Below are 17,500 nucleotides of genomic sequence, written 5' to 3' on the forward strand. Positions count from 1 at the left end.
GTGTTGACAAGAGAGTGGTTTCTTTTTTACGTGTGACAATAGTGAGCGTGGAGGTGGGCTCACGGCAGATAAATCATGCTATTGGCCGTCTTCCAGCAACTTCCTCGAAGTGGCCCCGCCTTTCACTCGGCCACCCAGCTGTGTAAACATCCCGTGGTCAGCCATTGGCCGCCGGCTTCAGCCAATCAGGGGCAAGGATGCTGGAGGCTGCACTGAGTCAGCTGGAGAAGTAGTGGATGGGTCAGGAGTTAAACTCACCTCGCTGAGTCACTTCCTTCACTCTTTCCTCGCCTGCTCTCCTTGATAAGTAGTGCGGAAAGATAAATAATCAGAAATACTTTATTAACAACCTCTAAAGGCTTAGTGGCCACATTTGTGGACAGCACCTTTTAGCTCTTATTTCCTAAATGGTGTACACTACTGAATTGGGGTCTTATGGCCACTTATGTGGACACTTATACTGCCATCTGCTGGTGTCAGAAGAGTATAACATACAATGGAATTTGGGGAAAAAAGAGTAAAAATAAGAGTTAGCATGTCACTACACATGAAGTACACGTTTGTGTACTTATGGACTAAGTACATTACATCAAAAGATGGTGCTTGGTTTTTTTCACCAAGGGTGAAATACTAAAAAAACAAAGATTTGGGTGGGTTACTTCAATATTTTAACTTTTTATTTTCATTGAACACATGGGGCGGTATAGCTTGGTTGGTAGAGCGGCCGTGCCAGCAACTTGAGGGTTGCAGGTTCGATTCCCGCTTCCGCCATCCTAGTCACTGCCGTTGTGTCCTTGGGCAAGACACTTTACCCACCTGCTCCCAGTGCCACCCACACTGCTTTAAATGGAACTTACATATTGGGTTTCACTATGTGAAGCGCTTTGAGTCACTAGAGAAAAGCGCTATATAAATATAATTCACAATTCACATTTTTCAGACCATAATGCTTAAAATCCTTTAATTTTTGTCATAGATCAACAATTTATCTTATGCTCTGGTGGACCTCATTTAATCAATCAATGTTTATTTATACATCCCTAAATTACAAGTGTCTCAAAGGGCTGCACAAGCCATGACATCCAAGGGCAAGGAAAAACTCACAATCCAGTGGGAGACTAGATGCAATGGACGTCGAGTGGGTCTAGCATAATAGTGTGAGAGTCCAGTCCATAGTGGATCTACCATAATAGTGAGAGTCCAGTCCATAGTGGATCTAACATAATAGTGTGAGAGTCCAGTCCATAGTGGATCTAACATAATAGTGAGAGTCCAGTCCATAGTGGATCTAACATAATAGTGTGAGAGTCCAGTCCATAGTGGATCTAACATAATAGTGAGAGTCCAGTCCATAGTGGATCTAACATAATAGTGAGAGTCCAGTCCATAGTGGATCTAACATAATAGTGAGAGTCCAGTCCATAGTGGATCTAACATAATAGTGAGAGTCCAGTCCATAGTGGATCTAACATAATAGTGAGAGTCCAGTCCATAGTGGATCTAACATAATAGTGAGAGTCCAGTCCATAGTGGATCTAACATAATAGTGAGAGTCCAGTCCATAGTGGATCTAACATAATAGTGTGAGTCCAGTCCATAGTGGATCTAACATAATAGTGAGAGTCCAGTCCATAGTGGATCTAACATAATAGTGTGAGAGTCCAGTCCATAGTGGATCTAACATAATAGTGTGAGAGTCCAGTCCATAGTGGATCTAACATAATAGTGAGAGTCCAGTCCATAGTGGATCTAACATAATAGTGAGAGTCCAGTCCATAGTGGATCTAACATAATAGTGTGAGAGTCCAGTCCATAGTGGATCTAACATAATAGTGAGAGTCCAGTCCATAGTGGATCTAACATAATAGTGTGAGAGTCCAGTCCATAGTGGATCTAACATAATAGTGATGTAAATTAATTCATTTTTAAAAGTTGGCCCTCTGAAAGCAGTCATTACTGCGATGTGGCCCTCCAATGAAAATGAGTTTGACACTCCTGTTCTATATTCTCAATGAAACCTCAAAGTTTTGGCGTTGCTTGCTTGCTTACGGGTACTTGCTAGAGTTGTTTATTGAACAGTCGTCAACCAGCAGTCCACACATATCTCTTATGTGTGTCTTCCATCTACTGGTTACACTTATATTACATCTTGTACCAAATAAGATAGTTTGGAGGTTGTTTAGCACAACCAGAATTAATGGGTACATAAGACTCACTGTCCATGTTTGAGAAAATGAAAGGATTTTCAGTGCGCCGTACAGTCCCAAAAATATGATACTACTGTATAATATTACTCTGGCATTGTTTGAAGGTCAGCAGGTCAACAGCACCATAGCAACCGCAGCATAACTTTCCAAAGCCTTTCCTTCTCAACAATCTCAGAAGACAGATTTTCTATTTCATTGGACAAAATCCCAACAAATCACTGGATGTCATCTCTCTCCCAGTCTCCACGGCATAACTTACTCTTGTATTTGCATTTGAAATAATGCTGTGAAACGCATTGTTTATGTCTCAGGAGGTTCATTCTATTCGTCCCCGGTCTCTTACTCACATTTTAGTGTTACCTGTGATATATGGGGCCAACATCCAGAAGGGATTCAGTGTTTAGTGCTCCCTTTAGCAGTCCAGCTACATGGCATCCCTGTGATATTTATGAGCACACTTTAAACCGGTCTAAAAATGTCTAGTTTGTCCTTTCGCGCATCATTACTGAAGTCCAAATGTCATCAGTTCCTCACTTTGTTTTGTATGCACCGGACCCCCGATGTTTACTTCAGGAAAGTGTGTGTGTTCTGGTAATGCTGACTTAATGGGGACATCGCTGTGTTTACACAGTCCCCCTTAGGGGACTTCTGACGGTATGAGGACCAAAAATAAACAGGACCCCTAAAGGGTAACCTTTAATTTGATTTGAACTTTTATTGTTTTAAATGGTCCTCAGTAGTCACGTACACATTTGTGTGAATTATGCTAAATGATTGAAATGTGGTCCCCATGAAGCATATTAACTATATTCCCCAGGGTCCCCAGTAAGTATGAACAGCACATGACTTCATCAATCCAGAGATTTAAAGACGTGTATGGACTAACTGGCCAGTGGACATTTTACACCATTTTTGTTAGGCCTCCACAACCTGGAGAAAGGCTGGTCCTCACAAGTACCAAACAACAACTTGCTCCCCATTCCAAATGATAACCTGTGTGTGTGTGTGTGTGCGTGCGTGCGTGTGTGTGTGTGTGTGTGTGTGTGTGTGTGTGTGTTTCCACACAGAGCAAAGCGGGTTAAAGCCTGGTAGGTGTGTTTGTGCGCCTCTTTTCGGGGGCTTTGCTCCTTATTTAAGACCAATATTTACCCAGCAGCCCGAGGGTGAGATTACCTCATATTCCAACCGCCCAGCTGCGCTTTCTCAGCGTTGCCACGGCGACCGACGGAATGTCCCATCATGTTTATCCGCCTGACGGAAAAACAGGGCGGCGGATGAGGAAGATCCAGTTGTGTTTACAAGATAAATACTCTCACATGCACACTAGGAGACAAAATCATCGCTTTTGATGACCTAAACTGGCTCGTTCATAATCAGGATAACATCTCCAAATAACCATAAAGTATGGACAGCTCATGAATACATCACGGGAGTACTTACAATTTGTAACGCAGAATAATTTTACAGCAGTGGTTCCCAAACTTTTTTTCACCAAGCACCACCTCAGAACACACAAGTACCAACATTGAAATACAGTAACTTGTCCAGGGTGTACCCTGCCTTCCACCCAGTTGAAACTGAGATAGGCACTTGCGACCCCAAAGAACTAAGCGGTAGAAAATGGATGGATGGATGAAATACAGTAACACAGTAGGCCTAACTATTCAATACAAACAAAGCATAGGTTTCATTTTTTACAAGTATATTTAATGTTTTTGGCCATTGTTACATTTCACACAGTTTGAACAGTAACACCGTGTTTAAATATAGGAAAATAAAACACTGTATTCAAAAAAAAACCAAAAATTTAATTGCGCATAATGGATTTTTTTGGCTTACCACTGGATTTGGGGTATCCAAAATTATATCGGCTTCACGGTGGCAGAGGGGTTAGTGCGTCTGCCTCACAATACAAAGTTCCTGCAGTCCTGGGTTCAAATCCAGGCTCGGGATCTTTCTGTGTGGAGTTTGCATGTTCTCCCCGTGAATGCGTGGGTTCCCTCCGGGTACTCCGGCTTCCTCCCACCTCCAAAGACATGCACCTGGGGATAGGCCCCTCCCACCTCCAAAGACATGCACCTGGGGATAGGTTGATTGGCAACACTAAATGGTCCCTAGTGTGTGAATGTTGTCTGTCTATCTGTGTTGGCCCTGCGATGAGGTGGCGACTTGTCCAGGGTGTACCCCGCCTTCTGCCCGGTTGTAGCTGAGATAGGCGCCAGCGCCCCCCCGCAACCCAAAAGGGAATAAGTGGTAGAAAATTTATGTGTATATATATATATATATATATATATATATATATATATATATATATATATATATATATATATATATACACACACACACACACTTCTTTCCCCCCAAACTTGAATACCAGAGAAAAGTTAATTTATTTTTTCTATAATTCTATCCAAAACATTAAACTTTCATAAATAATACAGGAGCCCACAACTTAAATGATTTCAGGTATTTAGTTGTTTCTTTGTACATAATTTGTTCCTCCAGCTCACAAAACCCACAAAAACAGGATTCCAGAAAATGAGACTAGTGTGAAGACATTTGGCCAAAGTTGAGAGGGGTGAATGTTTCAAACTGAGTGTCACACAGCACTGGTCTGCTGGACTCCCAGCACCTGCACGTCTTTCCCCAGGTGTCATTTGGTTCTATCTTCTCAGTGAGCATCAATTTGGAGAAGAAGAAATAATACGCTTGCAAGTTCCAAAATTATTAGGAAAAAAATTATTTCATTTCATCCTGGACAGTTTGAGTTGAAGGAGTATGCTGCCTGCACCTCATCCCGCCCACAACACCCCCGCCCCCATCTCCCTAATTCAGAGGTCTCAAAATTGGCAAGTATGTCTTACAGTATTACTAAAAAGCACACACACACACAAGTGAATGCAAGGCATACTTAAACAACTTTAACACAGTTAGAAATGTGTGAACCCACACCAAACAAGAATGACAAACACATTTCGGGATAACATCCGCACCGTAACACAACATAAACACAACAGAGCAAACACCCAGAACCTCTTGCAGCACTAACTCTTCCGGGACGCTACAATATACTTTGATATTTACCTCAGAAGGCTGCATATAGAAAAAAGGCATTACATTTTTATTAAAATTTTATTTGATATGTCATTATTTTTTTAATCATTATATTATTATTCATTATTTTTTGGCCCACTCAGTATTTGAGTTTGATACCCTGTTCTAAAGCTTAGTGGTATATCACATATATCACATTGTAGATGGTTTTGTTTTTTTTTACCCCTCACTTTGATATTTTGCTGTGTTTCTTGCAGTTTTTGTTGTTTCACTTAATTGTCAAATATGTGGGTTGAGAGGGGGTGTGATGCTCAATATTCAGGGTTTTACCTGGGTTCTTCCGAGGATGTCGTAGTCGTAGTGGTTTGTGCAGTCCTTTGAGACATTTGTGATTTAGGGCTATATAAATAAACATTGATTGATTGATTGATTGATTGATTGATTACCGTTCATAAAAAAAAATTAAATTCCATTTTGTTTTTAAGGCTTTCTGTCATATTTTTTAGCATTCAATCAAACTTTATTGTGAGGTTTTGTATCAGTTTTCCTGCAAATATATACACCGGCCCCCAGGCACATTTTTTTCTCAAAATTTGGCCCCCAAGTCAAAATAATTGCCCAGGCCTGGGTTGGAATGTCGGCCCTGAGATTAGTAGGTTGTGAGTTGAAACCCCGGCCGAGTCATACCAAAGACTATAAAAAAGGGAGCCATGACCTCCCTGCTTGACACTCAGCATCAAGGCTTGGAATTGGGGGTTAAATCAACAAAAATGGTTCCCGGGCTGCTCACTGCTCCCCTCACCTCTCGGGGGGTGATCAAGGGTGATGGTTCAAATGCAGAGAATCATTTCACCACACCTCGTTAGTGTGTGACGATCATTTCTACTTTACCTTCTTACCTTACTTTACAGACTAAAAGCCGCTGCTTTTTTCCTACACTTTGAGCCACGTGGCTTATAAAACAGTGCATCATTGGGACTTTAACTTTTAAGGAGAATAAAGGACTGGACTGTTGGTCTGTGGTCCGAGGTCCTCTATTTCTACGAAAGTAAAGTGTGCCTGGCGACAATCCTGGAGATCCTGTCTGTCTGTTGTGAACTTCTATTGTAAAATGTCAACTCTAATGTTAGGAACAATTGGGAATGTGACAAGAACAGCAGACGGGTCCATGCCTTCATCCATGGAGAGTCTTCTTGCAGACTGGGAAGGTCACAGACCGTATCTGACCACGGATCACTTGGCTGGGTTTAGTCTTGCAGGCTCATCGCAGCTGATCTTAACAGCAGGGCTGAACTGGAGGGAAAGGAAATGTGTGGTGATACCACACAATTAGGTATCGATCCGATACCAAGTAGTTCCAGGATCATACATTGGTCATGTTCAAAGTCCTCATGTGTCCAGGGACATACTTACTGAGTTTATAAACATATGTATTTTAAAAACAGGCAAAACAATTTTGTGACGATAAAAAATATTGATGTATTCATAGTAGTATCGACTTGATACACTCCTGTACTTGGTATCATTACAGTGGATGTCAGGTGTGGATCCAACCATTACAGGTCATGTTCAAAGTCCTCATGTGTCCAGGGATGTATTTTCTGACTTTATTAACATAAAATAATTTTTTTAAAAACGAAAAAATATTTTGGATGCTAAAAAATATCGATGTAATCATAGTAGTATCGACTCGATACGCTCCTGTACTTGGTATCATTACAGTGGATGTCAGGGGTGGATCCAACCATGGCGTTAGTTTACATTGTGACGTAATCATCACTTATTCTTCTGTTTGATACTTTACATTGGTTTTGGGATGATGCCACACATTTAGGTATCGGTATTTCCTGAGTTTTTTAACATAATATACTTTTTTTTTTTAAGAAAAAATATCGATGTAATCATAGTAGTATCGACTAAATACACTTTTGTACTTGGTATCATTACAGTGGATAGCAGGTGTAGATCTAACCATGGCGTTTGTTTACATTGTGACATAGAAATCAGTTATTATTCTCTTCTTTGATACTGAACATTAGTTTTGGATGATACCACGATTCGGTATTGAACCGATACCAAGTAGTTCCAGGATCATACATTGGTCATATTCAAAGTCCTCATGTGTCCAGGGACATATTTACTGAGTTTATAAACATAATATGAATTTTAAAACCAGGAAAAAAGATTTGACGATAAAAAATATCGATGTAGTCGTAGTAGTATCGGCTAGATAGGCCCCTGTACTTGGTATCATTACAGTAGATGTCAGGTGTAGATCCACCCATGGCGTTTGTTTACATTGTGACGCCGGTGATCTATTGTATCCTCCTGCGCTGTGTAGTCAAGCATGTTTAGCTATTCCTCGTCCTCCAGTGATAATGATACTTTTAAAAACCTCACTTTATGTGTCGCCATGGAGGCGAGGATCAGTGATTTAGAGTAGCTAAAACACCTCTTCCTGAGGGTGTTTCAGTGTTATAACGTCACCTTTATTTTGACTTTTTACACCATTCTCCCTTTTCTGTCTACACACTGTGTCTGCTTGTAAGTACTCTGTGATTGTGCACTGCCGAACATGCTCCGATGCTTGTAAAAACCAGCATTGAAGCTGCGTTGTCATGCTCGTAAAAATGGGTTGGGATTGAAGCTTACTTTTTAGAGGCGGTATAGTACCGAATATGATTCATTAGTATGGCGGTACTATACTAGTACAGGTATACTGTACAAACCCTAATTGGGACCAAGACTTTGGACATTTTAGTCCAAACTGGCCCCATTTTGGGACCAAGACTCTGGACATTTTAGTCCAAACTGGCCCCATTTTTTATGCAAAATGAATTCGAACCTTAGTGTCAGTTTACTTATGTTTTATTTTTCCTCTGTTTTTATTTCCTGCAGGTCTCCTTGAGCGCTCGTTTGCCCTCACCTGTCCCTGATTGGCAGTCTGGCACACCTGGGGGCCATTGCCAATCAGGCCACTTTTTATACCTGCCTGAGGCTTGTTTGCTGTAAGCTTTTTGCAGCTCGCTATCTTCTACTTCCTCCTTTCCTGTTTGCCTGTTCCTGCACTGCAAAAAGTGAAATCTCGGTAAGATGAAATATCTGAAATAAGGCTGATAGTTGCTTATTTTCTGTCTGATAGGATCATTCTTCTCATCAAGCAGATTTTATGTTCGATTCTTTTACTTGTTGTAAGGGTTTGGTCCTAAATCAGGGGTGTCAAACTCAAAAAGGTTGAACAAATGAACCTTTGAATATGGACCCAAACAAGTCTTCTATCGAATATTGAACAAGCAAGGCTTTTATATAACTTTATAAAGACATGCAAATCCACTTTCAAATAATAATAATTCAAAATATCAATGGCATATCAAATAAAATTTTAAATAAAAATTGAACGCCTTTTTTCTATTTGCAGCCTTCTGAGGTAAATATCTAAATAAACTTTTTTGTCCCATGGGCTAATAATACATTTGAAAATAAAATAACAATAATGAATGACTCAAACATTGAAGCCTTGAAGCAGCAAGAGAAAGTGCATAAATAAAACCTTAATTATTGCTCAGTTTTGCTACACTGATTTGCTTGAACACTGAATATGGAACAATTGACGCTTATATAACTTAATAGAGCAAAATCAACTTTCCAAAAAACAAATGAAAAAACATCAATAGTATGTTAAATAAAATGTAAACGAAAAAAAATGATGCCTCTTTTCTATTTGCAGCCTTTTAAGTAAATATCAACATTAACTTTTTCCACAGGCTAATTTATTTGAAAATAAAATAACAATGAGGTGGGCGGGGTTTGGTGTAGCATTCCGGAAGAGTTAGTGGTGCAAGGGGTTCTGGGTATTTGCTCCATTGTGTTTTATGTTGTATTACGGTGCGGAAATGTGTTTGTCATTGTTTGTTGTGGGTTCACACATTTGTAACAGTGTTAAAGTTGTTTCTACGGCCACCCTCAGTGTGACCTGTATGACTGTTGACCAAGTATGCATTGCATTCACTTGTGTGTGTACAAGCCACTTATATTAAGTGACTTGGCTGGCACGCTGTTCATATAGAGGAAAAGTGGACGTGACGACAGGTTGCAGAGGACGCTGAAGCCACGCCCCCAATATTGTTGTCCGGGTGGAAATAGGGAGAAATTCTGTCGGGGCTCTGAATATAGGGAGTCTCCCGGGAGTGTTGGCAAGTATGAATGCGGTGTTACAGCAGCACTGGTGCTGTGTAAGACTGGCGGGCATGCCCTGATGTTAATTTGATATTGCCTCAAGGGCCAAATGAAATTACACAGTGGGTTGAATTTGGCCCGCAGGCCAGAGTTTGTCACCCATGATTTAGGGCATGCTTGAAAGTGGATTTTGCATGTCACTATAAAGTTATATAAAAGCCTTACTTGGTCAATATTCAATTCATGATTTAGGATATGGGTGTCAAACTCTGGCCCGCGGGCCAAATTTGGCCCTTGAGGCAATATCAAATTAACATTAGAGCTGGCCCGCCGGTCTAGTCAGGCACACCTGAATAGAGCTGGCCCGCCGGTCTAGTCAGGCACACCTGAATAGAGCTGGCCCGCCGGTCTAGTCAGGCACACCTGAATAGAGCTGGCCCGCCGGTCTAGTCAGGCACACCTGAATAGAGCTGGCCCGCCGGTCTAGTCAGGCACACCTGAATAGATCTGGCTCGCCGGTCTAGTCAGGCACACCTGAATAGAGCTGGCCCGCCGGTCTAGTCAGGCACACCTGAATAGAGCTGGCCCGCCGGTCTAGTCAGGCACACCTGAATAGAGCTGGCCCGCCGGTCTAGTCAGGCACACCTGAATAAACCTTAGTGGGAAGACTGAGTGTGATCCCACCATAGTTGGAAGACACCCACCAGTTCCCCTTCTTAAAGAGAGGGACCACCAATCCAGAGGCACCGCCCCCGATGTCCACGCGATGTTGGGGCGAGTCTTGTCAACCAAGACAGCCCCATAACACCCAGAGCCTTAAGGAACACTGCTCACTGCTCACTGCTCCCCTCACCTCCCAGGGGGTGATCAAGGATGATGGGTCAAATGCAGAGGACAATTTCACCACACCTAGTGTGTGTGACAATCATTGCTACTTTACTTTACTTATCGTGTTTTCCGGGACAAAAGCCACTGCTTTTTTCCTACGCTTTGAACCATGCGGCTTATAAAACAGCGCAGCTAATTCATAGCGTTTTCTTCGCTAACTGCCGTATTGTTTTGCGTTCAACAAATATTTTTCCAAATAACCGAGACACTGAAAAGGTGTGCGAGTTCGCTCCCTGCAGGGGGCTGCAGTTTGAAAATGTACTTCCTGTTTTGTGCCTTGAACCGGAAGTGTAAGCGCCCTGTTGTCTACTATCCAACTATAGTGTTTCTGCTAGAAAGGATTCTTCGTTCATTTCTCCAAACGTTTGTGTCACATCCCTTTTGTGTGTTTTTAGTTCATCTCCAGTACTCTTATTTTGTAGTTTCACTTCCTGTCTCTCCTGAGTAGTGGCTCCATCCCCTTTCCTTGATTGGCATCCAGGACACACTTGTACCCAGTCACCTATTTGTATCATTGTCTTGCACTACTACAATCCTATTAATCAACTAAAGAAGTCTTGTGCCTTAACTAGGACGAAACGAAGAACAAAAGAAGGAGGGTGCAACTAACTGAGTGTTTCCAGCTCCCTCACGAGTGTGTTGTCTTATGATACATTAAAGAAAATTATTTTTACTCAGTATTCTGTAAGTTTTACAATATAACTTAAGCAAGTTATGCCTACTATTTTACAATATAACTAAAGCAGTTTATACTTACTATTTTACAATATAACTAAAGCAGTTTATACTTACTATTTTACAATATAACTAAAGCAGTTTATACTTACTATTTTACAATATAACTAAAGCAGTTTATACTTACTATTTTACAATATAACTAAAGCAGTTTATACTTACTATTTTACCATATAACTAAAGCAGTTTATACTTACTATTTACCATATAACTAAAGCAATGTATACTTACTATTTTACAATACAACTAAAGCAGTTTATACTTACTATTTTACAATACAACTAAAGCAATTTATACTTACTATTTTACAATATAACTAAAGCAGTTTATACTTACTATTTTACAATACAACTAAAGCAGTTTATACTTACTATTTTACAATCTAACTAAAGCAGTTTATACTTACTATTTTACAATCTAACTAAAGCAATGTATACTTACTATTTTACAATATAACTAAAGCAGTTTATACTTACTATTTTACCATATAACTAAAGCAATGTATACTTACTATTTTACAATACAACTAAAGCAGTTTATACTTACTATTTTACAATCTAACTAAAGCAGTTTATACTTACTATTTTACAATCTAACTAAAGCAATGTATACTTACTATTTTACAATACAACTAAAGCAATTCATACTTACTATTTTACAATCTAACTAAAGCAGTTTATACTTACTATTTTACAATACAACTAAAGCAGTTTATACTTACTATTTTACCATATAACTAAAGCAATGTATACTTACTATTTTACAATACAACTAAAGCAATTCATACTTACTATTTTACAATCTAACTAAAGCAGTTTATACTTACTATTTTACAATACAACTAAAGCAATTTATACTTACTATTTTACAATACAACTAAAGCAGTTTATACTTACTATTTTACAATACAACTAAAGCCCGTTATACTTATTAAACCCTCCCACGTGTGATATCTGCAGGAGTGTTTTGGTGCTAATATGCCAACATGTTTACGGGTTGGCATCATCCACCTACAAAACTGCACTCTTTTTGTATTGTTTCAGTTTGACAAAACCCACCCAGTGGTCACCGTGGAGATATGGAGTCTGTCTGCTGATTGGAGAGCGAGCTTCCGTGACATTTAAGGTACGTAAATAAAAAAGTAATCATAGTAGTATCGACCAGATAGGCTCTTGTACTTGGTATCATTACAGTGGATGTCAGGTGTAGATCCACCCATGGCGTTTGTTTACATTGTGACAGTGATGAGCTATTGTATCCTCCTATGGCGTGTAGTGAAGCATGTTTAGCTATTCCACCTCCTCCAGTGATAATACTTGTAAGAAATGTACTTTATTTGTCGCCATGGAGGCGAGGATTAGTGATTTAGAAGTAGCTAAAACACTGCTGACTGCGGATGGATGTTATTGTCAGTTTTTAGGCCAAAATGCGTCCATTCTCCCTTTTCTGTCTAGACACTGTGTCTGCTTGTAAGTACTCTGTGTGTGTGCGCTGCCGAACATGCTCCTCTGCTCGTCAAACCAGCAATGTCACGACGTGACGTCTTGCCCCGTACTTTTCAAACAGGGTATAGTACCGTTTTTTTATTCATTAGTAGCGACATATTATACTAGTAGCAGTGTACTGTACTAGCTTAGTGCTGGTATATATATCTGCAAAATGATGTATTTCCTCTAAAATGTGGTGATTTACTACCGGTGTAGTGTGTATACATTATATATACAGTATGTACTTGTATACAGTATATACACGATATTGCCAAAAGTATTTGGCCACCTGCCTTTACTCATATATGAAGTTGAAGTGCCATCCCATGGATTTGTCCTAAATGTTTTGGTGTCCTGGAGCAGTCAGTTTCTTTCACTGGAACTAAGGGGCCAAGCCCCAACTCCTGAAAAACCAACCCCACACCATAATTCCTCCTCCACCAAATTTCACACTCTGCACAATGCAGTGTGAAATGTAGCATTCTCCTGGCAACCTCCAAAGCCAGACTGGGCCATCAGATTGCCACTGCATCCCAGGCTTTGCATTGGACTTGCTGATGTATGGCTTAGATCATGGCTGTCAAACTCTGGTCCGCCGTGTAATTTAATTTGGCCCTTGAGGCAATATCAATGTAGCATTAGAGCTGGCCCGCCGTGTAATTTAATTTGGCCCTTGAGGCAATATCAATGTAGCATTAGAGCTCGCCCGGCGTGTAATTTAATTTGACCCTTGAGGCAATATCAATGTAGCATTAGAGCTGGCCCGCCGTGTAATTTAATTTGGCCCTTGAGGCAATATCAATGTAGCATTAGAGCTGGCCCGCCGTGTAATTTAATTTGGCCCTTGAGGCAATATCAATGTAGCTTTAGAGCTGGCCCGGCGTGTAATTTAATTTGGCCCTTGAGGCAATATCAATGTAGCATTAGAGCTGGCCCGCCGTGTAATTTAATTTGGCCCTTGAGGCAATATCAATGTAGCATTAGAGCTGGCCCGCCGTGTAATTTAATTTGGCCCTTGAGGCAATATCAATGTAGCATTAGAGCTGGCCCGCCGTGTAATTTAATTTGACCCTTGAGGCAATATCAATGTAGCTTTAGAGCTGGCCCGGCGTGTAATTTAATTTGGCCCTTGAGGCAATATCAATGTAGCATTAGAGCTGGCCCGCCGGTGTTATACAGCATCGGTGCCGCTGTCACACAGCATTCCCCGTTAATACTCATTCTTGCCAACCCTCCTAATTTTCCCGGTAGACTCCCGAAGTTCAGTGCCCCTCCCTAAAATCTCCCAGGGCAACCATTCTCCTGAATTTCTACCGATTTTCCACCTGGACAACTATATTGGGGGCGTGCATTGAAGGCACTGCCTTTAGCGTTCTCTACAACCTGTCGTCACGTCCGCTTTTCCTCCATACTAACATCGTGTCACATATTTGTGGCTTTTACACACACGCACAAGTGAATGCAATGCATACTTGGTCAACAGCCATACAGGTCACACTGAGGGTGGCCGTATAAACAACTTTAGCACTGTTACAAATATGCGCCACGCTGTGAACCCACACCAAACAAGAATGACAAACACATTTTGGGTGAACATCCGCACCGTAACACAACAGAATAAATACCCGGAACCCCTTGCATCACTAACTCTTCCGGGAAACTTCCAGCAAACTGAGCAATAATTAACGTTTTATTCATGCATTTTCTCTTGCTACGTCAAGGCTTGAATGTTTGGTTCATTCATTATTGTTATTTTATTTTCAAATGTATTATTAGCCTGTGGAAAAAAAATAGTATTTACCTCAGAAGATTGCAAATAGAAAAAAAGGCATAACATTTTTATTTAAATTTTATTTGATATGCCATTGATATTTTTTTATTATTATTATTATTATTATTTAAAATTGGATTTTGCATGTCACTAAAATTATATAAGCCTTGCTTGTTCAATATTTCATGCAAAACTTGTTTGGGTCCCTATTAGAAGGTTAATTTGTTCAACTTTGGCCCGCGGTTTTGTTCTGTTTAAAATTTTGGCCCACTCTGTATTTGAGTTTGACACTGCTGGCTTAGATGCTTCCGCTCAGCCATGGAACCCCATTCCTTTCTTCTTGTTTATTCATTTAATTTATGTATCTGTTGTCTACCCTAAATGTCAAAATATTTGTGTTTATTGGCCCTGCGATGAGGTGGCGACTTGTCCAGGGTGTACCCTGCCTTCCGCCCGATTGTAGCTGAGATAGGCGCCAGCGCCCCCCGCGACCCTGGGAATAAGCGGTAGAAAATGGATGGATGGATGGATCACAACCATACCACCCAGCCCAAAAAAGGAACAGCAAAAAACAAAGTAGCATCTACAAATACATCAATTACAAGAACAAATAAAGAAAAAATAATACATTAATAATAATAAGACATAAAATAAAAATATATAAATGTGCGTGTGTGTGTATATATGTATATATATATATGTGTGTGTGTGTGTTTGTATGTATATATATAGGGAGTAAACACACTGCAACGCAGTGGCGACTTGTCCAGGGTGTACCTCGCCTTTCGCCCGATTGTAGCTGAGATAGGCACCGGCGCCCCCTGTGAACCCAAAGGGAATAAGCGGTAGAAAATGGATGCATGGAGTAAAAGCATTCCCTGAAGCTCTCTGCGTTCTGTACGTGGGCTAATTGGACTGTCACAGGTGTTTTGGAGCTGTGTAGCAAGTGACTGTGCAGAAAGTATTTGCACCGTCCGCTGAACTCTCTGTCAGGTTATGTGGGTCCACTACTTGCTGGCTGAGTTGCTGTTGTTCCCAAACTCTTCACTTTCTGTACAGTAAAGTTGACTCTGGAATATTTAGGGGCGAGGACATTTCGCCACCGGATTTGATGCACAGGTGGCATCCTGTGACGGTCCCATGCTGGAAATCACTGAGAGCGTCTTATACTTTCACAAATGTTTGTTAAAACCGTCTTGGTGCTTAAGTGCTTAATTTGATACACCGGGCTAAGTGGTCAGGACACCTGATTCTCATCACTTGGATGGGTGTCCAAATACCTAACTTTTAACACCACATAGTGTATAAAAAGAAAAGGTGCGGCACAAAAAAACAAGTCCTCCTAAGAAGCATCATCGGGGACCTGGACGGGGTCTTTCTGAGACCTGCACCCCAGGTCCAGAGTCTTGTCTCCTGCCATGGGAACTCTCACCTATTTGCTCCCATTTGCAAGAGAAAAGCTGGGGAATGTGCTGTTTGCTCTTCAAGAGCTGCAAGCCAAGACGGGGAAAGTGCAAACAGGACCCTCCCGCCCCCCTCAGAAGCTCATCAAGCCACTTGAGGCAAATGTTTTGTGTGTCACTCGCACGCCGCTTATTGAAACCGCAGGAAGGGCCTCTGGACCCCGGCCAAGGAGGATCTGGCCCTGTCGCGCTCCATCCGGATCGGGACAAAAGAGATGCTCTCCTGAGCGCCATTTAAAGGCCGGCGAGGCCCCGGGCGAGCGAGGACTTGGGATGCAGGCGCCGGACTCCACCTCCGTCCGACTGGCCGACCACGTCAGCCGCGGCACGGAGCGGGCGGTGGAGAACCCGGAGGACGGGCCCCGGGGCCCCGGCGGGTCCAAGCGCAGGAGGACGGTCACGGTGGTGCAGCGGCAGGCGGCCAACGTGCGGGAGAGGAAGCGGATGTTCAGCCTGAACGAGGCGTTCGATGCCCTCAGGAGGAAAGTGCCCACCTTCGCCTACGAGAAGAGGTTGTCCCGCATCGAGACCCTGAGGCTGGCCATGGTCTACATCGCCTTCATGGAGGACCTGCTGGAGGACGGGAGCGCTACTTGACTTGGGACCATTTAACTCCACATCAACATCCATCCATTTCATACCGCTTGTCCCATTTGGGCTGCTGGAGCCTATCTCAGCTGCATTCAGGCCAGAAGGCAGTGCACACCCTGGACAAGTCTCCACCTCGTCACAGGACTTTTTTTTTGTTTTTTTTTAAAAGAGCCTAGTATTTGGAAACTAATTGGCATTTTGTCGTCGGAATGTCACCCAGAACATTGGTGGCAGCAACTTGAGGGTTCCAGGTTCAATTCCCGCTTCCGCCATCCTAGTCAGTGCCGTTGTGTCCTTGGGCAAGACACTTGAGCCACCTGCTCCCAGTGCCACCCTAAATGGAACTTAGATATTGACTTTCACTATGTAAAAGTGCTTTGTCAATAGAGAAAAGCGCTATATAAATATAATTCCCTTCACTTCACTTTTAAGTGTTTTCTTAACTTTCTAAATTTGGTCAGACGTACAGTCATCCATCCATCAATTTTCTACCGTATGTCCCTTGGGGTGGGAGGTGTCGCTGGAGCCTATGACAGCTGCATTCAGGACAGAAGGCGGTCTACACCCCGGACAAGTCGCTGTCTCATCACAGGACATTAAAAATAAAAAGAGACTATAGTTTGGAAACAATTGCAATGTCAGCGTTGGAATGTCACCCGGAACATTCTTTTTGAATAGCTGGGTTGGTAGAGTGGCCATGCCAGCAACTTGAGGGATCCGGGTTCGATTCCCACTTCCGGCATCCTTGGGCAAGACACTTTACCTGGTTGAAATGTATCTTAGATATTGGGTTTCACTATGTAAAAGTGTTTTAAGTCACTAGAGAAAAGCGCTATATAAATATACTTCACTTTTAAGTGCTTTCTAAACTTGGTCATCGCAGCTTTTCAGCTCATTTGGCAGACATACAGTCATCCATCCATCCATTTTTCTACCGCTTGTCCCTTTTGGGGTGGCCGGGGGGGTTGCTGGAGCATATCTCAGCTGCATTCGGGCTGGAAGGCGGTGTACACCCTGGACAAGTCGCCATCTCTTCGCAGGAGTTTTTTTGTGTTTTTTTTTAAAGAGCCTATTTGGAAACATTTGCAATTTGATTGTCAGAATATCATCCGTAACATTCTTTAAATA

The 17,500-nt window shown here is 41.7% G+C and overlaps 2 protein-coding genes across 3 annotated transcripts in view; both read left to right on the forward strand.

Moving 5' to 3' along the window:
- The window catches only part of twist1a (twist family bHLH transcription factor 1a), a 32,500-nt gene that overhangs the window by 3,940 nt on the left and 11,060 nt on the right, over window positions 1–17,500 (forward strand). For both annotated transcript variants that reach the window (XM_061882818.1, XM_061882819.1), the window contains exons 3-4: window positions 8,160–8,349; window positions 12,104–12,185. The gene's annotated coding sequence lies outside the window, so the exon portion shown is untranslated. The remainder of the gene's footprint in view (window positions 1–8,159; window positions 8,350–12,103; window positions 12,186–17,500) is intronic.
- Window positions 15,003–16,479, forward strand: LOC133539522 (pancreas transcription factor 1 subunit alpha). The gene has a single exon (XM_061881499.1). It carries the CDS (start codon window positions 15,737–15,739, stop codon window positions 16,376–16,378), a length of 642 nt encoding a protein of 213 aa, XP_061737483.1. The 5' UTR covers window positions 15,003–15,736; the 3' UTR covers window positions 16,379–16,479.

The sequence above is a fragment of the Nerophis ophidion genome, linkage group LG21 (assembly GCF_033978795.1).
Source record: "Nerophis ophidion isolate RoL-2023_Sa linkage group LG21, RoL_Noph_v1.0, whole genome shotgun sequence".
NCBI classification, from domain to species: domain Eukaryota; kingdom Metazoa; phylum Chordata; class Actinopteri; order Syngnathiformes; family Syngnathidae; genus Nerophis; species Nerophis ophidion.